The 15,061-nt window shown below is 41.4% G+C and overlaps 1 protein-coding gene across 8 annotated transcripts in view; it reads left to right on the top strand.

The window, feature by feature from the left end:
* The window catches only part of mecom (MDS1 and EVI1 complex locus), an 804,010-nt gene extending 790,145 nt beyond the window's left edge, over nt 1-13,865 (top strand). For all 8 annotated transcript variants that reach the window (XM_078564130.1, XM_078564129.1, XM_078564131.1 and 5 more), the window contains 3 exons: nt 8,882-9,127; nt 9,912-10,107; nt 12,381-13,865. In XM_078564130.1, the coding sequence (XP_078420256.1) occupies nt 8,882-9,127; nt 9,912-10,107; nt 12,381-12,515 (577 nt within the window). In that variant the 3' untranslated portion in view covers nt 12,516-13,865. The remainder of the gene's footprint in view (nt 1-8,881; nt 9,128-9,911; nt 10,108-12,380) is intronic.
* The last annotated feature ends 1,196 nt before the right edge of the window (nt 13,866-15,061 follow it).

Genomic DNA, 15,061 nt, shown 5'->3' with positions numbered 1-15,061 from the left:
TGTGAAAAAAATGTTCCATTGCACTTAATGGCTGCTGATATAATGGAACTCCTCTTACAGTGAAGCAGGACAGAGGAATGAGCATTTTATACTAAGCCAACAGCACTGCAAATAAAATTCAGCTTTAATTTTTATACTGAAAAGTCACCTCAATGAAATCAACATGATCTCTTGATAAGAGTTGAAATGTGCCTTTTAGTTCATTGAGAATATCTAAACAATGAATTCAATTGACTTTAATAATCATGTTTTGGACAATGCCGTCGCTATTACTATGCTTTTGGAAACAATGCTAACCTGTATATAAAGCCAGTGAACATGCAGAGTCACATTATACAGAGTACACATGTTGCACATGGTTTATATCATAGAGAAGTAGTCATTAGGCTGACTGCCTGGTCTCAGTATTCACATGGATTGACTCCCATGATTAATCTTCTCCATTCTGCTGCTTTCCTTTAACTTTGCGTTCACAAACAGATAAATCATCTATTTTTTTGTTCCAAAAAGGTCATTTCCTGTCTTTTGTACTGAGCCTAATTGCTTCTGTGGTTGGGAGAGAAAGACTGATGTTGTGGAGATGCACGATTGGACTGGTGTTTTGAGACTGACAAAAAAACACGTCTTGGATTGCAATCAGTGAATCATTTGTCCTTGTGGTTTCAGTCGATTTACCAAATAGTGCTTTTCCTGCAGAATTGAGCCATCTGATAACTGCTGATGTCACTATGATTTCTGTAAACTGTACCACATTCTGCTAGCCATACTCCCTGGGCTATTTGGGTTCGCCATCACCAGAAAGTATATTTATATCCAGGTATGAATGGTCAGTGAATTCCCCCATGGCTCCAAACATTCACTCTTTCTTTTTAAAAATTAAAGACACTCCAAATGTTGTTACCTGTATTGTAAAGTTCTGACTTTATTATTTGTGCTTTTTGATTTCCTTACATAAACATAATATTTTTGTTAGGATAATGCCATTTTGATGTTCAGCCCATTATTATAGTGCAGTAATATACATTTGATGTACACTGTTCAACAAGAGCCTTCCATAAGGGAAGGTCCTCAGCCAAGGGGAGGTGATGGCGTAGTGGCACCATGGCAGATAGTGGAATTAAAAGTCTAATGATGACCATGACACTATTGTCGATTGCTGTAAAAACCAATCTGGTTCACTAATGCCCACATGAGGAGATGACTGGCAATGCTGGCCTACATGTGGCTCCAGACCCACAGCAACGTGGTTGACTCTTAAATGCCTTCTGAACAAGGGTAATTAGGGATGGGCAATAAATGCTGGCCTAGCCAGCGATGCCCACATCCCACAAATGAATTAAAAAATAGATGATAAAGTTATGAATGTGATTGTGAACTAACTGCCTATACTGTATGAATGGGACAAATTCAGCATGAAGGGAATCAGTTTGTTTTTTGCAAAGTTTGGAAGAGAACATGTTCACGACTCCAGTCAACTGTGTAAGAATTTCAGGACACCAAGTGTGACAAGAGGGGATATGAAGTAGGCAAAGTCACAATCCTGCAGTTTGCAGTAGAGTTAAAAAGACTTAAAGAACTATTGTGAATAACTTTGGATGTGTGAAAGCTGTAATAACATGCTTTCGTGTTACTACTTAGGTCCCAGGAGAACATTACTCAAAAAATTTATCTTGCGATCTGCCATTGTTCTTATGGTAGGTCAACATCTAAATTGAAGTCCACGTTCTGCAGAACAACGTAGAAAAAAAGTGAAGCGGATCATTGTTTTTCCTTAATTACTACCATTCTGCTGTTTTCACTAGCAAAGTTTCCTGTGTTACAATCTATGCAGTGGAAAACGAATAGGCCTGGGTCACCTAATACACCTATTCTACACTTCTGTATATGTGCATTATGACCGGTTGATTCCTGAGACTACATTAGCGTTTGTGCCCTGACATGTGCACACAGAATCATAGAGCTGCCTTCAGCCAGGTCCAGGAACCATGGACTCCAGTGGCACCTCAGCAGACCCACAAAATTGTTAGGATTGTAACCAAGTGAGATTCTGGCATTGCATGTGCTGTGCTGCCCTGATTGTTAATCTCTTTCTGGGTTAATGATCAGCTTTTGTGATACTCAACCGTGTCCAGAATTTTCCAACCAAACTTGGTAACGAAAAGGGAGTTGGACTGCGTTTCAAACAAATCAGGCTTTCAAGCTGTAGGATTCCTATTGCATATGTATGTGTGCTTTTTGTAGAGATCTCTGCAATTGTAAACGGCTACGTGCATGCCTTTGCATATTTATATTTGTGGATATATTGTGCATATATATTCCCTGGAATTTAGAAGGGTTGGTTTGACTGAAGTTTAAGTTGTTATGGGGAATTTTCAACTCGTAGTCCCTGGTGAATTGACGGACTGTGGTGGGTCAGGACCCTGACTCCCATTGGAATGAGCTTTGCTGTGCTTCTTTAAACTCAGCCATAGCATTAACACCCTGCTTCCAGGTCTCCCAACCAATCAGAAAGAGCAGGTGTGATGTCATGCCAAATCTGTCAAATGAAAAATTTCTAATTAGAGGGACCCAGCATGGGTCAGAAAGGTTCAACTGGACATGGATTACTGGACTGGGGATTTCTGAGGCTGCAGGAACCAGAAGAACAGAGAAAAACCTGGAAAGACTGACACCACACAACCCTACCCCCAACCCCACGTCCCACCACCACCACTTTTACCTGGAGGTCCTGCTATGGGATCTGAGGGACTGCTTGAGCTGATCTTTCCCAAGGACAGGTGGGAAGAGGACAACCTCTCCAACCAACCAGATGGGTATGTCCAAGCAAGTCAGCAGAAGTGTGGTCCCTCCAACCTGGATAGAGTGCACAAAGAGGGTCAATTACCTCAGGAGGGCAGAAAAGTTGAGTGACATAACAGTTCTGGGTTCAAGCCCCACACTAACTTCCCCAGTATTCTCTGGTACAGCACTCCACCCATTCCTCCCTCTCCAGGCACCTCCTCATATCCCCATGTGGACAGCCAACACTCACACTCACCCTGATCCCATTGCCCTCTCACATTTATACCTCACAGTCACCCTCCACAAATGTTGTCCTTCCCTCTTCTCCACACAAGCCACTTTTAACACTCATAATTTTCTGCTTTCTCTCCTTGTAGGAGAAGAGGCACACAACTTCGAGGAAAGGCAGATACCTGGGTGAAGTTTTCGGTGGTGGGGGTGGTTGGGGGATGGTGGTGGGGAGGTTGCACTGACGTGACAGCCAACTTGACAGACACTGGCAATGCATGTCCACCTGGTTGACTGGGAAGGAGGTCTTGTTCAGAAGGTTGAAAATGTCAGTGTTGACCTGCTGAGAAAACCTGAGCTGCCTGGGCCATAAATGCTTACACATGTTGTGAGGGATGTTCCTTCTAAGCTGTGTGGCCACATGGCAAGCTAAAAGCCCTTACGCAGGTCACACACATGTCTTCTCTTTTAAATTACTGTGCAGCAAAGCCAAGCAAAAAAGAACTTGAAGGGGTTGTGCAACTACATCACCCGTGGACTCAGGAAAAAAAAAATAGAGGTAACATTGGTTGAGAGAGCTGATCCACTGCCTGTAGACTCTGTGTTAGGGGGTCTCACCTCCTTAGAGCCTCATCTCTGGGTCCATCTCTGTCCTGTGGAGCAGCTGAGGAGAAGGTAGCTAGTACCACTGATGTTTGTGTTGCTCCTTCTGCTGGTGCTTTTGGTGTAGCTGCTCTTCTTGTTTGTCATCAGATTTACAAGGTAGAGCTGCTTATGTTGCTCCCATGCTGTGGTGAAAGTTGGCAGCAGGGAAATATAAGACAGGTGAGCTGACTTCCAATAAGTTGGCAACCACAAGTCGAGCAGTGAAAGCTCAAACTCAGATTGGTGCTCACAGCACTTCTTCTATCAGTTGTCTATGGTTGGTGCTCTTCAGTTTCACTTTTCAAAGCCTTTCCATCCTCTCAGTTTCACTGAGGAAGCACAACCCACTGTACATTTGCTGGTTGTTAAAGCCAGAATGGTTAGTCAAGGCAGTTAAGGATTTATTTGTGTGTGAAAATTATTTACCAGACAGCTCCCTGCTTACCTGCGAGCCAACCTGAGTAAAGCTAAAAGTGAGTGGAGTATGTTAGGATGCCATTGCAACATCACCTTTAGGGGATTTAATTCCCCACATGCACCTGCACCTACTTCCCCTTGCCTGCTAAAATTCTCCCTGTGTGGAACTGCTCAGAGACCATCCAGTTCTACTGAAAGAGTTCTTACACCTGTCCTCATTATGCATGTTTGGTTGAGAGCCCAACACATAAAAGGATTATCTCAGTAGGGGGTTTTGTTTTAACAACTCGAGAGAACTGTTTAATTTGCTAGATTTACACCTTTAAGTGGTTTTGATAAGTTGTTCTTTCTGTGATCCCTTTTGTCAATGTCTCAATGTTTATTTTCATAAGATTAAGAGGCATGAAGTGTTTGAAGCCTCTGTTATTGATAATTTAATGGTTTGTCTGATTGACACTTTTATAGGAGCAGCCGTTTTGTTTTAAAGGAATATTTGTGAATGGGTGTTTTTTTTTTTTTCTGAGCAATTACACACATGCCATTGTTACTAAACAGCTCATTGATTCTGTAAAAAGTGTGTACTGAGTGATTGGGCATGGAAGGGCCAAGAGTTGGCATGAGTTGGCATGGAATGTATGAGGGGCCAAGGGCAGAGTGGGTGGGGAGCATGAGTTGGCAAGGAGTGAATGGAGGTGGCACGGGGAGTGGGTGGGAGGTGTTGGTGGCGTGAGGGGTGAGGGCTAGAGGGCCTAACAGCCTTTAATACAACTGGAACAAAGTCCCAGATAACCAAGGCAAGCCTTCTGCGAAGCCCACCTCGGCACTTGGCTGCCCCATGGCCATGGTCGGCCTGACTCCATCCCCCCCACCCCCACTCTCACCCCACTGCGCCCCCCACAACCCCAAAGTGAAAATCGTGACAATTGGAGGGCTTTCTACCAAGGCAGGTCCAGCGAGCCAGGAAACTTCCAGACTTGAGCTACCCACCTCAGGAGTGAAAATCCAGGCCTGTGTGAATGTGTGCATAAATATATGTATATATCTTAACATGAGTGTATGAATGCTCATGTACATTTTTGTATGCAAGTATTTTTAAGTAAATACCTGCAGATATTTTATGCATATATTTGGGTATGTGTATATGCTTGCATCAGTGTCGGTGCATCACAGTGTGAATGTATGCATTAGTTTTGCATGTGTGTATACAAGTGAAAGTGTGAATGTTTGTCTCCCTGTGCTGTTATATCCAGCACCTGGTAACAGTTAGTGTGATTTTAATGAATCTTAAGCACATCGAGCTGGAACAAGCACTCTGCAAGTATATTGGGTCCTTTGTATTCTCTAAAGTGAAAGTTAGTCTAATGATTTCTTGAGTAAAATCCAAACATATGTTTGCAATCATATTATAGACTGTTTTTATCTATTCATGTAAAAAAGAGGTTGCAGAGCAACAGAATGATAACTGGTTATTATAGGGAAAACAGTAGTATTATTGCCTGATTGAGACCTTGATAGATAGTTTAGCTGGTAAATAAACGTGTCAGAAACTGGTTTATGTTACTGAAAAAACAGCAACAGCCAGCAGATAGGGGGAAACAAATTAACCAGGAATGCATGGAATATTATATGATATAATATGATTCCTAAAGTGTCTATTGCGTTACAATTATACTGGTAGCCAGACGAATTGGCATAGGTACTGTACTTACAAACTGCAGTTCACCTATAGGCAAGCACAGATTTGAATATATATGTATTCACAGCTAGTCAAGTACATTTATTTATCTTTCAACGTATATATTTGTCAATGTAATTATATAATTCCTGGAGCAAGTTATATTAAATAAATGATGGATGCAAAGTAAATTTGTACCCGTTCATTATCCAAACAATCACTGCATCACCCACCTCAGTTAAAGCAGCAATTACAATGTTCCTTTCAACTCATGTTGTAAAGTAATACAACAAGCTGCTGTTCACACTTGTCTTGTGGTGTGGTGATAGCGTTCCTGCCTCGGGGCCTGAAGCTCCAAGTTCAAGTCCCACTTCAGGACTTGATGACTACAGAAGTTGTATTCATAATGTGGCCAACCAGGTTGATGATCAGCCTGTAAATCCTTCCAATACTCCTGATGGCAGGTGGTAAGACTGGGAGAGTTTCCTGGTCAGCCATACTGTAGAAGGCAATGGCAAGCTACTGCCGTACTTTGCCAAGTATAATCATAGACCAATCCAATGGAAGCCCATGGTGACTTAGAGCATGGTACCTGAAGGAGGAGGATATTCATGCTATTTACTCAAATGTCATTGAGCTCATTACTTGCTTTAAGTCATGTGAAGGTTAACATTGCTAAATCATTCCAGTATGCTGGCGGGCTATTAGAAGCAACAGGAATATTGAAAATACACAGTAGGATTGTCAACATCAGAAAAGACAGATTAATGTTTGAGGCAAAGATCCTTTGTCAAAATAAAAGTAGATCTATGTGAAAAATCACATTTTTTGAGCATGAGTGTATTATTGGAAGGAGGTTTGTGATTTGAACAATGCTGCTACTTTAATGTTTTGAGTTGAAATTCAGTTTTTTTTAAGCCAGGCACCAACTGGAAGTTGCCATCTTGTGGTGGCTATTAGCACGACAAGTGACGTTTAAATAGTTTACCTTATTCCATTAGAAGCATCCGAAATATGGGTAAAAATGTTTTCAATTTTTGCAATTACATTATTATTTTCTTATATCTCCCATTTACCCCAATTGACCCTAGCTTGCATGTAATGAATGAGTCTCATAACAGCTGCCATAGGCTCATAATGGGTTAGAAATGTGATGTGCTCAACCCATTAACATCCAAAACCACAGGAGAGATACATTACCTGCTTACTGGGAAGGAGAGTAAAGGATCTCATTTTACACTGTACGAGAAAGAATATTATGGAGTCATGGGGTAAATTTTCAATTCATGGCCCAGGCATTGCCCATATTCTAGCCATTATAGAAACTTCACTGGAACTGAAAATTGGGTGGTTTCTATAAGGTCCAGCCCATCCACATGTGAGTTGTTCTCCCAGGCAGTGAGTTTAAAAACCAATCATATCAACTTCAGCAGAGGAGACCAATTGTCCTATCAGGTTTGTGCTGGGGGTATCTCTATATCAAAATTATCTCTCAAGTTAAGTTTACTTCCTTTAATATTTTTACTCCCTTGGCTTCTAAATGCCTTAATTGATATTTTCAGTAGCCAATAGCGTAATAGGCATTGACATACTAGAATTCTACAGAATGCCACTTTTATAAACACATGTTTTAATATTCCTCAATCCATGAAGAATGTAAAGCTATGTATATTAAGTGCTAGACAAAGGATAAAAAATGCCTTGCAACTTCTCCCTTTATGCTTTTTGTACTAATTCTAAGTTCATCCCTCCTTTTTAATAATTTATTAATCAGTGGAAATAATCTTTTACCATTTACTTTATCAAATCCTTTCAAAACCTTGTAAAACTTCCATTACATTTCACCTTCACCATTTTTGCACTAGTAACATAGTTTTCTTTTTTTCCAAATCTTTCATCATAACTATATCCTACCTTTGATATCATCCTATTAAATCTATTTTGTGCCTTTTCCATGGCTCCTATGTCTTTCTATAACAGAAGATAACAAAACTGCACACAGTACTCCAAATTTGCCTCAACCAATTCATCATACCCTTGCTGCTTTTGTATTCAGACCATGACATATAAAACCCGATATCCCACTTGTCCTACTTTTTTCACCTATAATCCTACTGTTAAAGGATTCCATATCTATCGCCCTACATTTCTTTGTTCCTCCGCTTAGTCAGAATGTTACCATTGAGTTTTTATTTCCTTTCTTTTTCCAAAAAGTAACCTCCACCACTTTGAATTGTATTTGCCACATATTTGCCCACTCTCATAAACTATTTCTTCTTACAGTCTTCTGTATTCTTTCTCAATTTACCATGCTCTCTAATTTGGTGTCATCAGCAAATTTTAGTCTTTCTGCACCCATGACCAAATTATTTATGTATGTGAACAAGCCCCTGGTTAAACATTTATATATGTTGACAAGAGAGGTCCCAGCACTGATCTTTGGGACATACCACTAACTATGCTTTGCCAAAGTGATAAATATCCATTTGGCATAACATAAGAAATAGGAGCAGAAGTAAGCCATTCAGCCCCTCAAACCTGCCCCACTAATCAATAAGATCATGGCTGATCTGCCCCAGACCTCAACTCTTCTTTCATGCCAGTTCCTCATAGCCCTCTACTCCCTGATATTTCAAAAATCTGTCTACCTCCTCTTTAAATACTTTCAGTAATCCAGCCTCCACAACTCTCTGGGGTAGACAATTCCAGAAATCCACTACCCTCTGAGAGAAGAAATTCCTTCACATCTCGCTTCTATCCATTAATCACTTCTCTATCCATGCTGCCACTTTATCTAAATTCCATCTTTGCAAGATGTTTCTCATATGGCACTTAATCAAATGCTTTTTAAGATTCCAGGTATAGTACATCTACGTCCTTCCCCTTGGTATACTCTCAGTAATCTCCCTTGTGAGGCAGCTGAGTGATAGAAGTGGGGTTAAAAGCCAAACAATTTTTTTTAAAGGAGGCCTTCACCTCACAAAACTTCTATCATAAACAGTCTTTTTGAACCTCTCAATAATTATTTGATTGAGTGCAGCTATCTACAGTGATACTTGTGCCAGGAATATTGAGACTCATATTTTAAGTCCTGGGGTCAGCAACCACTCATGCCTTGTTTTTCTCACCCTTCAGAATCAATGGTAGACACAGTGAGGAGGAGAAAGCCCCCGTGACGAGTCAGAAAACTCATGAACTGGATGATGATGATGAAGAGGAAGATGTGGAACTGGAAGAAGAAGAAGAGGAAGGAGGATGTAACATGTTGAGAAAGCCGGTCAATGATCCGATTGCTTTTAAACTGGATGGCGGAAACCAAGATGGAATTGAATATGATGAGCTGAGGAAGCCGGAGCAGAACAGCAAGGAATCTCCCAGCAGGTTGGTATATATTGCGAGTGGCACCTGATGTCCAATGGCACTCCAATTAACCCTTCAATATGCCCTATTGAAGACTGATTTTGTAGATAGTTCCCTGGCAGTTAATTAGATATCTTCTGGGCAGGGGGTGGTTGTGAGGGGTGGTCATGTGAAGAAAAACAGATCCCTACTTAACTTGCATACAGCAGAAACGTAAACCGTACTCTAAAGATAGCACACAGTTAAATATTTTACAAGCCTTTTGATTTTTCTGCTGCCTGGGGAGAACACAAGTTTTTGTTCACAGGCCCCTTGGACTGCTGGAAAAATGAAGCTATTGCATGAGGTAATGGAGCTGGAGAAACTCATTTCAGCTCATTTAAAAAATTTCTAATGGCCTGTCCAAGGTTATTCTGAGATACTGGGGGGTAATTCTAGCCTATCCCTCTTGGTATGAAGCTGACTTGATCCAATCTGCCAATGGTAAAGTAGGAGGTGGGCTTGGACCCAGTAAATTAGATTAAAACTAGCCCTATTGTTTCAGCTACAGAACTGCAGCAGAATGATGTGGGCAAGTTTTGTAGCTCATCTGTCTTATGCTACTGAGTGAGCCTCCACTCTTCACATGGCATCAAGTGACAACAGTTTTCCTTGTAAACACTAACTTTTAATATTTAGACACATTCTGCCAAGCAGCTTGCTTAGTTCTGTTCTGGCAAAAAATGTGAAATGCTATGATTGGAGTAATATGACTTGCTATCATTCGTTTATACATGTTGAGCAACCACTTTGTTTCTTCTTCAAGTTATAAGCAAGAGGATATGAGACTTCAAACCAAGAGTAGCCTTTCCGCCCTGGAACACATCCGGCACTTCACAGACAGCCTCAACACAAGGAAAGCCGAGGGGAATCAGTTCAGTGAGGCTGATCTGACCACATACAGCACTACCCACCTGTCTGAAGATCTGAAGCAGCCTTTATACAGGAAATCCAAGTCACAGGTGAGACTCAGGGAGCGAATTCATCTTCAGTGGTGCAAGTCATATCATGGCAGCATACTGAAGTGCATCAGGTGCCACTCCCCAGATGAATCATGAATTATGAGATTCATAAAAGGCCTAAAGTTCCCAGCATGGTCCACTGCAGGCTTATTAGGCCCCTGATTTTAATGTAAATTAGATGCTGTTCAGCTACACAGCACCAATTTGGAATATGTGCAAATGATAGGATGAACAAAGATTGGACGGATGGCCTTTTCACACCTATCCTGTGTATCTATGTGCATTTACTAAAAGAGAATCTGCAAGCTGTTCAACACGAAGTATGGAATAAACCCTCCTCTCGTATTCTGAAGATGTTGCACAGGCAGCAGGAAGCCTCTGGCATGTCCCTCAAAAGGGGCAGCCTTGACTAAGTGCTGCCAGAGAAGTCAACCAGATCAGATATTCCATCAACTCCAGCATGATGCTGCCACCAAACATATCTTCTCCTTCACTGCACCGCCCCCCCCACCAACCCTGTCAGCATTCTGTAGGGATCGTTCCCTCCGTGATACCCTGGTCCACTCCTCCATCACCCCCAACTCCTCATCCCCTTCTCAAGACACCTTCTCATGCAATCGCAGAAGGTGCAACACCTGCCTCTTTACCCTCTCCCTCTTCACCGTCGAAGGCCCCAAACACTCCTTTCAGGTGAAGCAGCACTTCACTTGCACCTCCTTCAATTTGGTCTACTGTATTCGCTGCTCCCAATGCAGTCTCCTCTACACTGGGGAGTCCAAACGCAGACCGGGTGACTACTTTGCGGAACACCTTCGGTTTGTCCGCAAGCATGATCCAGACCTTCCTGTCGCCTGCCATTTCAACACACCACCCTGCTGTCATGCCCGCATGTCCATCCTTGGCCTGCTGCAATGTTCCAGTGAAGCCCAACGCAAACTGGAGGAACAGCACCTCAGCACTTTACAGCATTCTGGACTTAACATTGAGTTCAATGACTTCAGACCATGAACCCTCTCCTCCATCTTTACCCCTTTTTTAATCCAATTTTTTTTTTTGCTTTTTTAATGATACTTTTTATTTTTGCTATTTATTTATTTTTATTTATTTATTTGTTATCCTTTTTCCCCAAGTACCCCACAGGGCTATCTGTCACTGGTTTCTATGTTGTGCTTTCACAGAGCACTGACTCTTGTTCTACTATTAACACATTCTGCTCTTATATTTATACCACTATCAGCACCCTCTTTAGTCTTTACCACTACCGTTAACGCTCCCTTTGTCTTGTGCCCATGACATCTTTGTCAGTTTCTCCTTAGCTCCCACCGATCCCTGAGCTTCTATCTTGCTCCACCTGTTCCACCCCCTCTTAAACAGTATAAAATCCATATATTTAAACTTCTGTTTAGCTCTGAAGTAGAGTCATACAGACTCGAAACATTAACTCTGCTTCTCTCTCCACAGATGCTGCCAGACCTGCTGAGTTTTTCCAGCATTTTTGTTTTTAGTTCAGATATCCCAGCCAGGTTTGATGCTGCCTTCATCTGATGGTTGACCGACTATACTTCCCCTAGGATTTGCTGGATAGCAATTAGCAGCAGGAACTTGAGTTGACTTTTCTTTTCCCGCTTGCTAACCAAGGCACACATTCACTGGTGATGTCCCAAACCCAGGCTGAGATCAGCACAGACCCTAGGTCAAACAGAAGACCTTCCTAGTCTGGATGACTCAGTTCTCCACTGGATAAACTCATTGAATTATAGGGGAAACTGATAGGCCTAACTTTACAACTGAATTGGCATTTCCCGTTTTGCGACCCCACAACACCCTAAGAAAACTGTATTTCCACTCAAAACTATTTTAAAAAAGCTGCTGTTCATTGAATTTGACAGCGGAACCCACTGAATAATTTCCCGAAATCCAATCCTGTCACCATCTCACTATCCTGCTACCCTGCCCACACATATGAATATAATCAACAACAGAAAAGCAGTAACACCTGGATCAATGCTCTTGTGAAGGACCTTGGGACATTTTACTATGTTAAAGGCCTTATATAAATACAATAATTGTTGTTGTTGTATGGTCCCAACCTCACTAATCAGGAGAGGTGTAAAATTTTAGCCAGGTTGGGGAAGGGGACGTGCAGGGAAGGGAAGAAAATTAAAGTAAACAATGGTAATAAGTAAATAAAGTTTACTTGAAACGCGTGCGATACCCATTCAAATGGATGTTATCTCCCTGACTCACATTCCTTTCTTTCCTTCTCTTTGTAGGCATATGCCATGATGCTCTCTTTGTCCGACAAGGAATCTATCCATTCCGCATCTCACAATGCCCCCAACATGTGGCACAGCATGCCAAGAGCAGCGACGGAGCCAAGCACCCTCCAGTCTATGAGCCATGTATGACACTTTGCAATAACCAGATGGGACCAAGTCCAGCGTCATACATAGCATGGCATTTTCTGTTCCTTTTTATTTTTACCCTTTCCTTTGTGTCTATTTATAGAGAGAGACTCCTGAGCAGAACGCCTTAGAAATCTGCTGGGTCACCCCATTCGGAATTTTGTGACCTTAAACTGACAGTTTTAAAAAAAAAAATGAAATTGTATTTATTCTCCTAGTATTTTGTTTTGCACAGCGAAGGCAGCTGCGTTGTTGTGAGGATCAATGCGACACAAAGTAGTTCAACTAGGAGCTGGGAGCTCACGCCTCAGCGGCACGAGAGAGCGTCTTCCATTGTACTCACTGGGAGAGGGTTTGACCATTTTCAATGTATCCTAGCACACGATTTATTGAAAACTAAATCATTTGTATAAAAGTCATTTAATGGGGGAGGAGGGGAGATTGGGTGACATTGGCTCTTCCTGTACAAATTGCTATTTGCATTAGTTTTGTGTTCTTTTAAGCACAAATCAATTTTTTTTTTGTTGTATAATTAAAGCAATTCAAAGTTCACTTCGTAAGATACCGGTTCCTCACTGAAAACCAGCAATCTGCTTCCACAAATAAGTGTCCCCCCCCACCCAAATTTTTCAAATTAACTTTAATTTTAGACAATCATTTTTTTATAACTTTTTATTAAAAGTGTGTGTAGCACTGTGCTATTTATTTGTCTGTTTAACAATCTCGCACTGTTCAGTCTACACACAAACATACACACGTACTCACAGGTGCTTTATATCACAGGTTGAGATCTATGATTCCAAGTCTGGGTTAGGGAGGGATGGGGTAGGATGAGGAAGGGAGGGGAAGGCAATGGATATACACGAGTGCCAAATAGTGTTGTAAAAAAAACAAAAAAAATTCATTCGATCTTATGCGTTTTAATGAATCTGCCTAATGAATAGACTTTACTTAGTTTGTTTTGTTTAATACAATGAGCTGATTCAATTGTATAAGCAGTTATGATTCCTTCATTGCAGCATGATTCTTCTAATTAGACCTATACCTAATATTTTAAGCTGTTTGTCTGCTTGTGTGGTGTTTTGTTCCAGTAATCCTATTCAGTGGCAGCAATTAAGGTATAAATGTGCCAAACTTATGTTTTAAAAAACAAAAAAAAAAATTAACAGATTGTATTTCTTTTATTTCGCCAGTTGTGGCGGAGCAGATTCGTCTTTTTTTTTGTTTATATCTGATTTTGAATAGCCAGCAAGTTGAGGTACTTTCTCTAAATGCTTTGTACAATGTATCTGTTATGCATTTAAATAAAAATATAATGAGAGGAACAGCTAATAAAAATAAAAGCAAACCTGAGGTCTGTTGGTGCATGTGTGTTCATCACTCTGAGCTTTTTATGTTGATGGGTCTCCAAAACGTCTTGACTGTGGCAATGCTGGAAAATGAGTGAGGGTGTAACAGCACCTGCAATGTGGTCACCAATGTCCAGTCTCCTCAGACTTTCCTATTCAGGTGACTGTATGTGTTGGGTCCCTATCGGTTATGGCCGTCAATCTACCTCAAGAGTGAACCAATGCAATGGTTAGAAAGCTCAGGCGCTGCAGCAACTTCAACCTATCACCAGCAATCATGGACAGAATATAAATATGAACAGCTGTTTACTCTCCTGCTTGACCCAGAAAGCCATGGGCTCAGGGACCCCACCCCAGGGACTCGAGTACGGAGTTTAGGCTGAGACTCCAGTGCAGTGCTGAGGGAGTGCTGCACTGTGGGATGTGCCATCAAGTTGATGTAAAAGAACCCATGACACTATTCAAAGCAGTGCAAGCAGGTTCTTGTGGCCAATATTTTCACCTCAGCCGATTTTTTTAAAAAAAAGTTATAACAGAAATGCAGAAATCAGCTGCAGTGTTTTCCTGACATTTCAACATTATCTATACTTCAAAAGCACTTGATTGTGAAGTGTTTTGGGAGGTCCTGAGGTCACAAAAGGTGTGACAGAAAAATGTCAGTTCTTTCTTTAGAAATGGTTTCTTTCAGCTAGCAGCTGGCAGGACTCCAGTCGTTATTGGTGGAGACATTGTGCATATAATGATTCCCAGTTTGTAATCATTTGGGCTCAATAATTCAACACTAACAATCCGTCTTCGCTCCTAACATTTCCAGGGAGACTAGTTGGGGGCAGGGGGAAGTGGGCAGGGTTGTCTACTAATACCAACATTTACTGGGAAGAATGGTACCCAAGGAGAGTGGGCTATTTTTTGTGTAAAAGTATGTAAAAAAGAAATGCTACTTGCATTATCCTCCGCTAGGAAATTCATTGTTTATAAAAATGGTGTGTTACAGACCAATTAGGGAGTCCAGGTCACTGTGACAACATGCACTTTTACATGCATGTTGTAGTCTGGAGCTATTGATAGTGATGGTAGAGATTCTGACTTGTTTTCCATCATGGCTGACAAGGAATCTCACCCACAATTGCTGCCTGCCATCTGAATGTGTTGGAAGGATTTGAAGATTGATACTCAACTTGTTTGGCCACGTTCTTTGGC

This window comes from Cetorhinus maximus, chromosome 19 (genome assembly GCF_964194155.1).
Source record: "Cetorhinus maximus chromosome 19, sCetMax3.hap1.1, whole genome shotgun sequence".
Classification (NCBI taxonomy): domain Eukaryota; kingdom Metazoa; phylum Chordata; class Chondrichthyes; order Lamniformes; family Cetorhinidae; genus Cetorhinus; species Cetorhinus maximus.
Note: the sequence above shows the minus strand (reverse complement) of the source record. Positions and strands in the feature narration are given on the sequence as shown.